Below are 15,082 nucleotides of genomic sequence, written 5' to 3'. Positions count from 1 at the left end.
GGGAGCTAGCTGACCAGTCAAAAGCTATTATACCATCTTCTTTATTTGTGGCCCATGGTTTTGGTAGTGGGACCATCAAATAAATACTGCTAAAATGCCACTTCAGTCAAAAATATTGGCCAATTCCTCCTCTGTCGTGACGGGGTCCGGATGGCAACCTGTTTCTGATGGTATAAACCTTAAAGAGTCAGCTGGGCGGGCAGCTGGCATCCATCAGACCCAACAACATCATGAGTTAGTGTTGGATACATATGCAAGTGGATGAGAGTGACCAGTGCTGCTGATCCCTTGCAGCCATTCTCAAAGCGTAATAGTCAAATGAATTGATTACCAATTTATCACTGGGGAATTGCTTGCTTAGAGGAATAATCACTCACCGATAAAGAAGAAATGGCTATGAATACATTTCAGGGATGACAATCTTTGAGAAGTAATAGTATAATTTGTCACTTGTGACAGTCTATTTGATTGTTCTCGATATTTCAGCCTGCCGGAATATTGGACAGGATCACGGAGGGTTGGCTGAGGTGTGTGTGAATTCGCAGACTGGTGCTTTAATACGGTAATAAGGCAGTAAGAAGAACACACTTAGACTTCCTAAGGTGACAGCAGCTTTATCGCGCATCGCCTCATAAAGTCCCATCATATCTGTTCGCCACTATTATCAAATGGGTGTTTAGCGTGCTGCTGTGAGTCGGTGTGTGTGTGTGTGTGGGTGTGTGAAAGAGAGAGAAAAAGAATGAGTGAACATAACCTGATTCGTGCGTGTGCTGACGTTACAGCACAAAAAGATCAACGTGAAAAGTGAGTTGATCCTGGCCGAGGGCGAAAATATTGTAGGACCACAAAGATTTTGAGTTTGTAAGAAAAATAAGCCCATCCTCCCACGCTGAAGTGAAACATTTCTCTTTTTGTTCCCATTCCCTCCTGAAGCCCAGGCAGCTGTGGTCAAACTTAGGTCAATAAAATGTCTGTCTGTCCATTGAGTTGCCACATCTATCAAAAGATGAAAGTTTGTCTTTAAAGGAGAGATAGAATTCAGCGCGCAGAGAGTGGGACCTTTCTGTGAGGCATGCAGGAAATTAATCAAGGAAATGGGGTTTTTGGTGTGCCTATATCACATCTAATCTATCCTTTGTCCGCATGTAGCCGGCTCCAAGCCTCACCAATCAAGAGCGACACGCTGGTTTTATGAAAAGCCACTTGTTCCCTGCATAATTGGGGGGTCTCACTGCCGAGTTAAATGGGAGGTGGACGTAGAGGGAGGGGCAGTCTTGTTTGCCCATGTAAAGTGTGATCCAGATAATAGCATTCTCATCAAAGGCGGCAATTACATTCATTACAACGGTGCAAGGCGCGCCTGCAAGGAAATTAAGTGGTGAGAGGAAAGAAAAGCTTAATATATACCTCCTTTATCCTATCCCCCACCTCTCAGTTCTTTTTCAAATGCTCCACGTGGAGCAGCAGACCTCAAGAAAGAAACAGTCTCAGTCGAAGAAGAATAAATCTCGTCAAAGTCCCCCTTCACCTTTCTGCCTCCAAGAGGCTCCTGTCTACCGTTACTATGGCTGCACTTGTCTAGGATTAAAAAGCTTTTCCAGAAGGGTGATCTCTAATGCAGCTTTTACACAAGCCCAACAAATGACACCAAGTCTTAAAAAACTGCTTAAGACCTTCACTAAATTAAATTCCAATTTCTTTCAGGAAGGGAAGAGCAAATTAATTGTCTTGTGTGGCGTTAAACCACAAACAGCCTGTAAATCAAGCGGTTAAGAGGAGAAGGGAACCTTTTCATTCAGGGCTTTTAAATCTGAATCAGAGCAAGTGGATAACACTGCAACCTTCTCAAAGGCAGGTGTTGTCCCGGAGCCCATTCTGCATGTGGCAGTGAGTACATTCAAACTCACTCATATAATTTAGATAAGTCTTGTAAAGGTTTGGAGTTCAAGTCAGAGCTTTAGAAAATGTTAAGTATATGAGTAATTGCATCAAAATAGAAATGCTGGAGTGGCACGTTAGAGTTAGAATCCATTAAATATCATGTATTTATATTACGCCTGACAATAGCTTTCAATGCAGTTTTCTACACAACAAAACTGAATTATCCTTTAAGAAGCCAGAAATAAGCCCTTTAACAAAACAGCTTAATGTAACGTTAAGTGAACATGTCATTAATGCAAAATGAAGTGTGACCCACGATAGTATTTCAATTAAAATGCTCACATTTGTTCTAACTTCAGGAAATGCTTAGTAAGAAAATACAACATAAGACCATTGTTTCCATAATTTATATGGCAGGAATTAAAAACAAAACTACTGAAACAAAACGAGAGCACCGAGAAGTGCACGCTTTGTCTTTTCGTGCCGACAAATCATTGTGGCCGTGTGTAAATTATTCAGCAGGATCAGGCCCCGGTGGAAACCTGAGCATAATTAAATTGCAATAAAATAACATTAGTGTGGACAGGCTGTTAGAAGGTGATGTAATTGGCTGCTCCGGTGGTCATGGTTCAACTGAGGAGGTCGACTGTCACGTCTTCTGCTGATCCTGCGACTGGAAGCTGACACAGACGGGACTGGGTATCTTTACTTTGAGCCGGACACACTGACAGCCATGTTTCTGTGCAATCTTAATGAGTTGAATCAAGGAAATCTGAACAATACTAGCCTGTGTGTAGCTTTGTGTCTTGTGTCAGGTGGAGCACTTGTGCCTCCAAAGAGCATATGGCAGAATGGGGGAGGCCTGTTTCACCACTGAGGCATTTGCACCATCTAGTGTCCAAACTGTGCTCACATGTGCAGGAAATAGCAGCTGTACATGCTCTGTTTAAAAAAATAAATAAATAAAAATGTCACAACAGCATGATTAAATATTCTTAATTCTCCAAAGAGCACATCATAAACAAGGCCAGTTGTTATAGAGAATATAGCATAGATAGAAAGATAAACTGTCAACACTAAATGAGCGTCTCGTGTTACAAAGTGAAGAGTTCACCAGCAGCAGGTTTACATTACTGCTCCAACACTGTTCCTCTGACAGTGGCAGTTGTAATGTGGTAAAAGGATACAGAGGTCTCACTCCACTTGGCCATTTATCATCTTCTCCTCACTGGTTTTCCTACAACTTTGACACAAATGAGGCAACGCGATCTTCGCCAAGTGCTTACTAGTAAATTATTGATCGTGATAAAACATGAATTAGTCAATAGCTTTTGAATGTATTGCAGTTGTTGTGCCTCATTTGCCACTTGAGCATAATTGCGAGCTGTACATCTGAAAGTGTGTCATGTCACGTCATGTAAAGGGAGCTAACCTCATTAGCTCGTGGCAGGAGATGGGTGTCTCAAATCCACATATATGTAAAGAAAATGAATAAAAATGACACTGTGCTTGGATTACAAAGTGCATTGTTGGAGATATATACAGCCAACTTTAATACAGATGCCATTTTCTTTGAAAAATTGGAAAGCAATGGCAATATCATTTTTTAATTATCAATCAATAGTCAAAGATGCTTTCTAAACTAGATTTTAGATGACCAGTTCCCTCAGTAAAAAGTGATAATGAAACAGGGGGGAAAAAAGAAACTCTGACATGGGCCTACTGTAACATCACCTCCAATTGGATAAAGTATAACTCCTAAATGTAGGGTGTTTTTACACTGCACAGTACAGACATCATATAACAAACTCAAAAGGTATACGATAAAAAATAAATAAATAAAAATGAATTCCTTTCAAAGAAACTGAATTGCATTTTTTTTCCTGTTGCATTCTGAAATTCAGTCATGTCGTTAAGAAGGTTTCACAAAGCGCCATCATGATACTATAATATTGTGAAGCTCTTTAAATATATATGTATATATATTATTTATAGGAATTGTTTTTAGAAACTGCATGAAAAATAACATCAAATTATATTTGCTTGTAATTTTGGTGTAAATTAATTCTCTTCCAGGCATTATGTAAAACAGGCTTTTTATAAACTTACATAAATATACAGGTGGCAAAAAGACACTGAAAATATCCACACTACAGGAAACAGTGTTTATAATTACCTAACTAGGGTTGGAGTTCATAAACAGTTAAATTCACTTTAAAAAAAAATCTCACTATGTTAAGTTACTTCTGTGTGAGATTTGGGGCTATATAGGTAAAAAAAAATCTGTAATAATGTAATGCTTTTGTTCTAAAACTCCATCTCAGCTCATTGATTAACCCCCAAAACTCTGCTCGGTGCATCAAAATTACATATTAAGATGTGTTGTCCATGAAAATGATCGTTTCCTAATAAAATGGCTTAGATGTAACTCTACTGCAGACGCCCTGCTTATTTCTTCATCCAACCCTCCCTGCTTGCTGCAGCTCTAGCAAACCAGCTCACCTGGGACCCCTCCCCAAAACACTGTAAAGCTACTCTGCACTACACAATGGCAAGTTGTAATGTCAGAGAAATTCAGCCATGCATGTCTGAATCAGGAAAAAAAAAACTGAGGAAGAATAATGATATGGGAAGCCTTATTCTGCAAATTGACCGGATTGATTCCTTAAAATTGATATGAAACCCTGAGAGACTGAGTCCATGATTTTGAGACTATTATTAGCATCCTGTGCTGCAGTTTTGTGGTAGAAATACAGTTAATGTTACTGTTGTTCATAATAAGTCTTAAAAAAAAAACACCATATGGACACAATAGTTAACAAACTGCCCTTAGAAGGGGTGATTTAGCTACATGGTGAAAACGTGAGATGTGGTTTTAGATATATAAATAAGCAGTTAAATAGTTAGGCATCACATTGAGGAAGTTTAATCAATGAAAAAACTTGGTTAGAGATGCCACGAAGTAGGTGGCAATGCCTTAACCGTATGTGTGTTGCAGGCCACAAGGGCCACTTCCATCCTTGTCAAGGGGAGTGCTAACCTTCTCTCCTTTCATACAACACGCTCTTCCCAGGTGAGGACGTCACTTTTTATAGGTCTGACTACAGGACGAAGAGTTACTCATGGTTCCATTACTACATGTTTAATATTCACAAGCTCCAACTATCTAATATTTTTATTATACCTACTGGTTTAAACGAAACCATTATTACGAGTTTTAATTCGACGTTAGTATATTTTAGTTTGGATAGTGCTACCCATAATGCACTGCGCTGNCTTATTTCTTCATCCAACCCTCCCTGCTTGCTGCAGCTCTAGCAAACCAGCTCACCTGGGACCCCTCCCCAAAACACTGTAAAGCTACTCTGCACTACACAGTGGCAAGTTGTAATGTCAGAGAAATTCAGCCATGCATGTCTGAATCAGGAAAAAAAAAACTGAGGAAGAATAATGATATGGGAAGCCTTATTCTGCAAATTGACCGGATTGATTCCTTAAAATTGATATGAAACCCTGAGAGACTGAGTCCATGATTTTGAGACTATTATTAGCATCCTGTGCTGCAGTTTTGTGGTAGAAATACAGTTAATGTTACTGTTGTTGATAATATGTCTTTAAAAAACACCATATGGACACAATAGTTAACAAACTGTCCTTAGAAGAGGTGATTTAGCTACATGGTGAAAAGGTGAGATGTGGTTTTAGATATATAAAAAATAAGCAGTTAACTGAAGCATAAAGTCCAGAACCCAGCCCAGCCACACGGCGGCGACACATTCCTCGCCTTCATGAGGAAACGGCTCAGGTTGTCTCGACTCGTGAGTGTTGGCAGTAGCAGGACGGAGCCAATAAACTGCAGTTTGAGTTTATGATGACGATAAAACACATAAAAGGTGGTTCAGTCTAAATCATCGGCGGGTTTCTGATCAAACATCTTTTAGTTGCTTGAAAGAAGAAACTACGGATTTTTAAAATGGCATCTGTGAAAACGATCCACATTCAGCACTTTAAAACTAAATAAACCAGAAATGATCGCTCTGATTTCTCATCTCGCTGATTTAGAACCATATATGAGACCACAGCTTGTTGTATCGGCTGAATCATTCATGACATTTCATTTTTGCGACCAAGTATTTGACATTAAAAGTCTTCTACATGTTTACACAGATAGAAAACATTACTACTTGACTTGTGCTTTATCAGTTATTTGGTTAATAGCTGCTCCAAGATTGGACTTTCGAGATTAATTGATCTATTTGTCCAGTACTACAGATCCTGACTCAACAATGTGATAAGAAATAAGAAATAACGAAGAAAATTTCAGGTTTTTATCTTAAATATTAACCTCTTAAGACCTGGTGCCCATGTGCTTTGACATCACATTTTGGGTTATATTAGCACAGTACATAATTGTTTTTCTTTCTTTTTTTTCTTCTTTAATATTTGATTTATTTATTATTTGTATTTATTTTATTTTAAAAGATTTTTATTTTAAAATCTTTTAAATTAATCATTTTTAAAAATATTTTTTCTTTAAAATATTTTTGATATTTTTTCAAATAAATTTTTATTTTCCATATACTTTTATTTTTTATTAGAGCTCAGGTCTTAAGAGGTCAATGAGATGTTGTGCTGAAAGTGGGTTGATGTGCGTTTTTGTTTTTGTTTTTGTTTTGTTTATTTTAAAGTTCATTTTGAAACACACCTTTTTAAATATCCATATTTTAGGCTTTAAAACATTCAGTAAATCAGAGCTGAAATGATGACTTCTGCTACATTAACTCTGGACCTTAAGAAACCGAAATCTGGGCGCTCCTATAGCTCACCTGGTAGAGCGGGCGACCCATGAACAGGGGCTACAGTCACCCACGCAGCGGTTGTGAGTTCGAATCCTGCTCATGACCCTTTGCTGCAGGTCTCTCCCCAATTCTTCTCCCTCTCTACTGCTCTAATAAAGGCAAAAGCCCAAAAAAATATATTTAAAAAAAGAAACCGAAATCTGAGATGAGCAGAAATATAAAAATAATAAAAATAAGCGAGCAGTATACAAACGTACTGTTGACGGTAGATTGTTCTGCATGTTTGGTTGCTCTGAATGGGGAGAATAACAACACTGCACAGAGTTTATTCTATATTTAGATGCTTCATGAGTAGAAATAGTGATGTTACACTGATTCTACAAGTATTCATGTTTTATGGTAATGTTGATGTTATGTAGAGTTTCCTATATGTGATGCAGTTTGAGAAATCCCCAGTTTGGTTTTCCGACCTTTGTCAGTATTTTCTGCTTCATGAACACGTGATGCAGGTTTTCTAAAAGCTGGTCTTGTTTTGCTTTCAGANCAATGAAAAAACTTGGTTAGAGATGCCACGAAGTAGGTGGCAATGCCTTAACCGTATGTGTGTTGCAGGCCACAAGGGCCACTTCCATCCTTGTCAAGGGGAGTGCTAACCTTCTCTCCTTTCATACAACACGCTCTTCCCAGGTGAGGACGTCACTTTTTATAGGTCTAACTATAGGACGAAGAGTTACTCATGGTTCCATTACTACATGTTTAATATTCACAAGCTCCAACTATCTAATATTTTTATTATACCTACTGGTTTAAACGAAACCATTATTACGAGTTTTAATTCGACGTTAGTATATTTTAGTTTGGATAGTGCTACCCATAATGCACTGCGCTGGGAAGGAGAGTTTTCATTGGTCGAGGTAATCACGGGATCGTAAAGTTCACTGTAAACTCCACTGAATTCGTTTTCTTCCTACGTGCTCGATAATATATGATAGGGAAGTTTTTTTTTTAATCCATTTTGTTGTTTAAATGTGAGCAGCAGGATTTGTAAACGCTTGTATGAGACTAAAATATATTTAGTGGTGTAGCTCCGCGTTTTGGCCGCAAGATGGCGACCATGGTTCAAGTAAAAAAACAAAAAAAACAAAACGTGGTATATGAATCCAAGTAAAAACAGCATGAAGATGTACTGATTAGTTTAGAGACTCTCTGTAGGATGATCCTGAAAGAAAGTTTTTCCCTTTTATTTAATGTTTAGGATGTCTCAATTTGTCATCATTAGAACTTCCGTCTCTAAAAAAAAACTGCACTACACGACTTCAGTGAAAGCTTGCATTGACAATAATTTATTTAGTGTTACTGTCTCTGTTTTTAACCTCAACTGTATTTGTCTTTTTAGCCTATTCAAATACATATGTGTGAACATATGAGCAAGTTGCTAAATGCAGCTTTGGGAATTATAAATATCAGACCACCTGTTGTTTTCTTTACAAATTCTGCACAATACAACCTCAAGATTGATAATTTTGTCAGAATTTTGTCACTGTGGATAAATAATTACAGCCTTTTCTGGGGAAATATGAAAAAGTTTTTTTATGATTCAGTACATACAATAAATTAGGTTTAAAAATGTAATGTATTGAAACTGTAAACAAGTTGAAATTAACACTAATTGATCGCATGCATTTTTGAGTCACCAATATCTTGTGCATTAGCTGTAAAGTTAACAAATAATACAAACTAATTTATCATCTTGCAATGCCTAAAAGAAGAGGAATGTGGAATGATGAGAGGACAGCCATCTTGTGGCTCAACAAAGAGGGATACAGCAAGACAGTCTCTGCTAACAGGCTTGGAAGCAACAAAATCTGTGTCTGTAACAACCTCAAGAAGAAAATACAGCATAGCTTCAACAAGAACCACAAATGAAGAGGCAGAAAACATTTGTTACAGTGGTCTAAAAATACATTTCAGAGCTGTACAACATAAACATAAACCTCCTCTTCCATTTTCCATATTTGTATCAACAGTTGTTTGGAGGATTATTTTCCTTTTCATTATTGATTTAACTTCACTGTACTGAAAGGCTGTATAGATAGCCTGATGTCTACTTTATGTAATTCCTCAAATCAAGTGCGTAATCTAAATAAATGTATGTATACAACATAAAAACAAATGTTGGATTATTTGAATAATTTCAATTTTTTTACTACATTTTGTTCATAAATAGCCCCTTCAATCCACCCTTCAACTGCAACCAGGACAATCCTGATTGTATCCCAATCCAACTAAAACAACAACAACAACAACAACAACAACAACAACAACAAAAAACAAGTTTTGAACAACACAAAGCTTACTGCAGGTTTGATTCTAATCAAAACCAAGACTGGATTATGTGATCTAATCCGATTTCAGGGTCTTTTTTATTTTCTTTTGACCAAGATTTGATTTGATTTGACCAGATTATTAACGACCATCTGCGGCCTGAAGTTACAGCGTCACAGGTAGGAACCTTTGTACGCGGTTACACTGCAGCTGGGGGACGCTTTTAGCGGTGCACACACAGTGAACTTTAACCCCTTCAACTGGTTTATTGTTTTGGTTTAGCGGGTTGTCTTTTCGCGTGAATTGGAGCTAGTTTATCGAGGGGGATAAATATTTAAAACTCGTATTATTCTTGAAGATTTACTTAAGCAGTGACGGTGTCGAACAAATGCTGGCGTCGCTGCTGATAAAGATGCTTTCTCCCAGGTAAGCTAACGTTAGCGGTGCGGCTAACGTAGCGTACGTAGCTTTGGTAACAACATGACGATGCTGAGGAGCGCTGTGTAGGAGCGACCGGCCAGACATCGGATCGCGCAGATTTCCTGCTTGTCAATCATTGCTTTCCAGGGTTGTCCTGTCTTTGTGTCTGGATCGCCACAAAACGGGATTTCAAACCAAACCTATCAATACTGGTTACATTTAACCGGCGGCTTGTCATCGAGGAGGTAGGTGTTGAATCTTTCAGAATCCGCTAGCTAACATCTATAATACTGGCAGTTTGACTTTTTAAAATCTGGTTGGTCGCATGTGGGTTTGTTTGATATTTTAATTATATAGCAAGTTTTCTGACTCGATCAATTTGTGCTGTTCAGTGTTTGTGCAGTAACTTATATCATAATGTCTTTTTATTTAGTGTTGGACATTTTGCATCACTGCCACTTTCTTTCAATGGGGGAGGAAAAGCCGGACACGCTGGACTTTGTGAAGGATTTCCAGGAGTATCTGAGCCAGCAGACTCAACATGTCAACATGATATCAGGTTCTGTAAGCGGCGTCAAGGAGGCGGACGAGCTGCCTGCAGGTAACTAGCTTTGCCTTTTGTTTGTTGGCATATTGGTTTAGAACAATCTATGTGTGCACCTTTACAATTTGTGCCTTTGTGAAATTTCTCATAGAGAGGAGTCAAGCATGGCCACCATTATCAATTCCCCACAATAAGTGTGTAATAAATACACGTGTTTAATCCCTGGCTATATTGCTTTATTCAAAATGTCATAACCACAGCTATGCTCGTGTAGCATCGTATCACTTTTAAGATAAACACAAATACAACATCCAGATGAGTGACAACTTCAAGCAAAAACTTGAACCCTTGACCCCTACGATGAGGGGATCCAGTGGCGCTGTTGGACTGCGGGGGGGCATTTGGTCATCGTAGTTTGGGTCCACATGTTCCTCAAGCCTTGATTATGCTCCCTTGCAGACGAGCAATGTAGAACGTGGGTATAGACCGACCATTTGGGGGGGGGTTTCTTAATTAGCTATTTTAATTGCAGTTCTGACCTCTCTGCTTCCCCAGCAAAGCAGCATCATTTTGTTTTTTTTCCTTAAAACAGAATGTTAATGAGGTACATCCAGACCATTATGTACTACAGAATGGGCTGGCTAAGCAAGACTACAAGGGTCCTAGTATACCCTCTCATATTTGTGGACACCGACAAAGTATAACACCTTGATTATACTCCCTTGTGGACATACACATCAACAGCTATAGAAACCTGTTATAACCTATAGAAGATTTTGGACCAGCATGGTAGACAGAACTCTCCACCAACATCATCAAAATACCAAATGAGGAAATGACTTGGTAAGAGTGCTGTGCCATCCCTCCAGTAGACTTCTAGAGACTTGGAGAATCAATGCCGAGGTGTATTGAAGCTGTTCTGGCTGCACATCGTGGCCTACCACCTTACTAAGACATTTGATTTTGGTATTTCCTGTAGTTTGTCACACATCTGTACATGTACATTTTGTAATCAACGAGAAAGCCATTTGTTGAAATGCACTCATAACAGCCAAACTATTCATGTTCTATAAAACGCACCAATGTTCCTGTATGCAGACTGCAGTCAGAATGGACTGGATCACCCCGCAGTGGACATGTCATTAGAAGATACCTCAGGGATCCTGGTGGATGGCTTTGAGAGGACCTATGACGGCAAGCTCAAGTGCCGCTACTGCAACTATGCCACCAGAGGCACAGCACGACTTATTGAGCACATCCGAATTCACACTGGTAAGTATTAACAGTTAACCTTCAAGGAACAAGCTTAACAACATTTTGTTATTTAACCTGTTTTCCTCAATTAAACAGGAGAGAAACCTCACCGCTGCCACCTCTGTCCATTTGCTTCGGCCTACGAGCGCCACCTGGAAGCCCACATGCGATCACACACAGGCGAGAAGCCTTACAAGTGTGAGCTGTGCTCCTTCCGTTGCAGCGATCGTAGCAACCTGTCACACCATCGTCGAAGACGTCATAAACTCCTGCCAATGAAAGGTGCTCGTTCACTGTCTCATAAGAAGATGCTGAGTGTTTTACAGAAAAAAGCCAGCTCGCTGGGCTATGGCCGCCGGCTCCTCATCAACTTCAGCCCCCCTTCTATGGTGGTGCACAAGGCTGACAATGTGAACGACTACTCCCATGAGCTGCCCCACTTACGTCAGGAGAGCTATGATAATCAGAGTAGAGTAGCTGAGGATGGGCTCTCCACAAATCAAAATCACCATCACCATGAAATGGTCATGGATAACCCCCTGAATCAACTGTCTACCTTAGCAGGTCAATTGGCCAGCCTTCCTTCAGATTCCCAGGCCCAGACTCAGGCTCCCATGTCTCCAGGAGCAGAGTCTATCGTCGATGAGAAGCCCTTTCTCATCCAGCAGCCACACCCTGCCACAGCTCCCGTTGCTGTCACAGCCAGCATGGCTCATGCTTCTTCCTCTTCCCCAATCACCCCAGAGCCCCGGGCTGCTCCCCACAGTAACTGCAGCCCTGGAGGAGGCCCCTGCAGCGAGCACAGTGGGCGCACCAGTACCCCGAGTATCTCCAACAGCCAACCCAGTACACCGGCCCCAGGCCTGTCCGCCCCACTTCAGGACCCCCACATGCTGCATCACTGCCAGCACTGTGACATCTATTTCCCCGACAACATCCTCTACACCATTCACATGGGCTGCCATGGCTACGAGAACCCATTCCAGTGCAACATCTGTGGCCACAAGTGCAAGAGCAAGTATGACTTTGCTTGCCACTTTGCACGAGGGCAGCACAAGTAACGGATGAATGAGTCAAACTTTGAAAGGACTTTGAACGGACAGCATTGTTTTATTAATTCCATAGTAGTTTTATTTATTGGTCTTTCACTATATTGGCCTTTATGTAGCCTAGTCTTTGGAAGTTACATAGAAAATGTTAACATTCTGATGCTTTCATTTTGTGTAATTAAGGGTGCCCATTCAAGTGTATTATAAAGGGATGATCAGTGTTTTTCGACAGGTTGAGAGTTTATCTGTGGTGGTGGAAGCAGTTGCATTCACATACTGTCATAAATCAGAAGAACAACTTCTTTACATAGCCAAACTACTACATATTGTTTGAGGTGGTAGGTCTCCATATTTGGCTTTGGTTTGGAAACAAAAGACGTTGCACAAAAGGGACATTTTGTTAATATGTTGGACCTTCTCTTCAGTACACCAAATGAATTGATTCGCAAACTTATTAAATATGTCTTTCATATGGAATACCTTGCAGCACTAAGGTAACAAAGTAAGGTAGCAAACAGAAATTACATTCACCCTAAATACCCAAAGTAAATTCAGACACAAGACCAACTGGGGTGACTGACAACTAGAGGCAGCTGGAAGCCTTTCATTCAGCAATTTTAAAACCAGCTCCCANGTTACACTGATTCTACAAGTATTCATGTTTTATGGTAATGTTGATGTTATGTAGAGTTTCCTATATGTGATGCAGTTTGAGAAATCCCCAGTTTGGTTTTCCGACCTTTGTCAGTATTTTCTGCTTCATGAACACGTGATGCAGGTTTTCTAAAAGCTGGTCTTGTTTTGCTTTCAGACACAGAATTAAAATGAATTATCATGAACTAATCAGTAGTAATGCTGTTAGTTTGGTACCGTGGCTGTGCTGGTCCCAGCCTCCTCTCTCACAGTCCTGGTCAGAGTGACAGCCTCCGCCTTTGGAAGGAACCTGGAATAAAACCACTGCTGCAAAACAAGAAAGTTCTGCTAACTGTCCATTAGCACTGAGCAGCTAACTGACTGGTTAAACATGTGAAAACAGCGCTAAAGACGAAGCAGCACCTCTGCACACTTTCCCTGCTTCTGGTTCTGCGTCACGATGACGTTGGTGATCACGAAGGAGTTTTTCTCCTGAAAGCAGACAGAACAAAAACGTCTTTAAACGCTCCTCCTTGTTAAAAACCGAGAGTCAAGAGTCTCGGCAGCAGCGGAGGACCGACCTGAGAGGCTCCGCTGAAGTCTGCCATGTCCCAGACGAGCTCACCGACGCCGGGCAGCCGAGCCTGAGCGACGCCCTTCACCTAGGTGGTGACGGAGCTGACGACCAGGTCGAAGGCCTGGTACTTCCTGTCCCACAACATCATGATCCTGCAAATACAGGAAGGAACACGCAGTTTACAGGTGTTTACGGGTGTTTAAGGGTGTTCAAGGGTGTTTCCGGGTGTTTAGTGGTGTTTATGGGTGTTGAAGGGTGTTGAAGGGTGTTTAAAGGTGTTTAAAAGCGTTTACAGGTAAACAGAAGGAGAACACGAGTGAAGAGAGAGAGAAGTTTGGATCAAAGATAATCAGGATGTTGTTGTGGTTTTAACCAACTCAAACCTGGTTTAATTTATTTTATTTTTTTTTAATTATCTGTTAACTTGCAGGTTCATTGCTTGGTTTCTAAGAAGCCACACAACAGAACAAATCCAGTCTTTGTGTTTGAGTCTCTTTTTACCACTGTTTTGGTTCACTTTTTGCACAGTTTCTGTCTAATGTTTGCACCGTTTTTTCAGTATTTCTTGTGTCGTTTTTACACTGCTTTAGTTTTTGAACTGTTTTTGGCGTTGCACACTTTTCGTCTTGTGTTTCACTGTTTTCTGTTGTACAGTTTTTCTCTTCTCTTTGCACTATTTTTTGCACCAATGTTGCCGTCTCTGCACCATTTTTCTCTTGTACAGTCTTATTTTAATGATTTTTATCATATAACAGTTTTTGTCTTATTTTTTTTATCTTGTTTTTAAATTTTTTTGTTTTAACAGTTTTAGTTTTGTTTTTAACACAGTTTTGGTTTTGCTTTAACACTGTTTTCGTCTTGTTTTTTGCAGTGTTTCTTGTAGTTTTTCTACGATGTTTTTTGTGTCTTACACTATTGTTGTTGTTGTTGTTTGGTTTTGTTACAGTTTTTGTCTTGTCTATTTACTAGTTTTTTCTTGGGTTTTTTTGTTCTCTTTTAAATTTTTAAAACAGTTTCATCATGTCTCAGATCTTCAGGTTGATTGTTTGCTGACTGCCACACCACTGGTGACACAGGTTCATGGATGAGTTGACAAAGTTGTGTTGAGTCTCTGAGAAGCAGATTATGTTTGTTAGTTCAAACTGAATGAGTAATCTGCTGTATATGAACATGTGAGAACCAACGACAGGCAGCCCCAGCATAAACATACCTACACTTTAGGTATTTCTGTTAGTATAAATCCCTCTGAGCCTCCAGTTAACAGACTCCTGTCAGTGTCCACAGAACTAGCAGGACTTGTGAAAGTGCAGGCTGAGGAAGTAAGCGCCGAGCTGCAGACGTGTGTGGGCTGAAACGTTGCACTCACCAGATGAAGAGCAGGATGGCAGCGTTCAGGCTCCACTTCAGAGAGCCGAGCCGGACCGACTGGATCCGGACCAGCTTGTTGGTTTCGTACTGACAGAGTTGCAGAATGGAGCAGCTCGGCATGTTTCAGGCTCCCGGTTCAGTCTGCAGGTGCTGAGGGAGGAATCTCTGACTCATTCCTTCACTGCTGCTTCCTGTGAGGACGGTCACATGACCAGACAGCTGCTGCACACAC

At 40.2% G+C, this 15,082-nt stretch overlaps 1 protein-coding gene and 1 long non-coding RNA gene across 2 annotated transcripts; one reads left to right on the top strand and one right to left on the bottom strand.

The window, feature by feature from the left end:
• Positions 1 to 9,252: 9,252 nt before the first annotated feature.
• ikzf5 (IKAROS family zinc finger 5) lies at positions 9,253 to 12,899 on the top strand. The gene is made up of 4 exons (XM_008290996.1): positions 9,253 to 9,670; positions 9,859 to 10,026; positions 11,068 to 11,241; positions 11,320 to 12,899. Exons 2-4 carry the CDS (start codon positions 9,894 to 9,896, stop codon positions 12,282 to 12,284), a joined length of 1,272 nt encoding a protein of 423 aa, XP_008289218.1. The 5' UTR covers positions 9,253 to 9,670; positions 9,859 to 9,893; the 3' UTR covers positions 12,285 to 12,899.
• A 342-nt stretch (positions 12,900 to 13,241) lies between these two features.
• On the bottom strand, positions 13,242 to 15,061 carry LOC103364003 (uncharacterized). Its single transcript, XR_520523.1, has 3 exons — positions 14,849 to 15,061; positions 13,487 to 13,634; positions 13,242 to 13,397 (listed from the first exon to the last, which is right to left on the bottom strand). It is a non-coding gene; the product is annotated as an uncharacterized LOC103364003 (long non-coding RNA).
• Positions 15,062 to 15,082: the final 21 nt, after the last annotated feature.

Source organism: Stegastes partitus, unplaced genomic scaffold (assembly GCF_000690725.1).
Source record: "Stegastes partitus isolate 25-593 unplaced genomic scaffold, Stegastes_partitus-1.0.2 Scaffold708, whole genome shotgun sequence".
NCBI classification, from domain to species: domain Eukaryota; kingdom Metazoa; phylum Chordata; class Actinopteri; family Pomacentridae; genus Stegastes; species Stegastes partitus.
The sequence above is the reverse complement of the archived record's forward strand: the minus strand, read 5'-3'. Positions and strand labels throughout refer to the sequence as shown.

Excerpts from the sequence above, each read along its gene's own strand:
- ikzf5 (XM_008290996.1), top strand. The coding sequence starts at position 9,894 with ATGGGGGAGGAAAAGCCGGACACGCTGGACTTTGTGAAGGATTTCCAG. Across the intron at positions 10,027-11,067 it reads GGCGGACGAGCTGCCTGCAG|ACTGCAGTCAGAATGGACTG; the intron begins GTAACTAGCTTT and ends TCCTGTATGCAG. Across the intron at positions 11,242-11,319 it reads GCACATCCGAATTCACACTG|GAGAGAAACCTCACCGCTGC; the intron begins GTAAGTATTAAC and ends TCAATTAAACAG.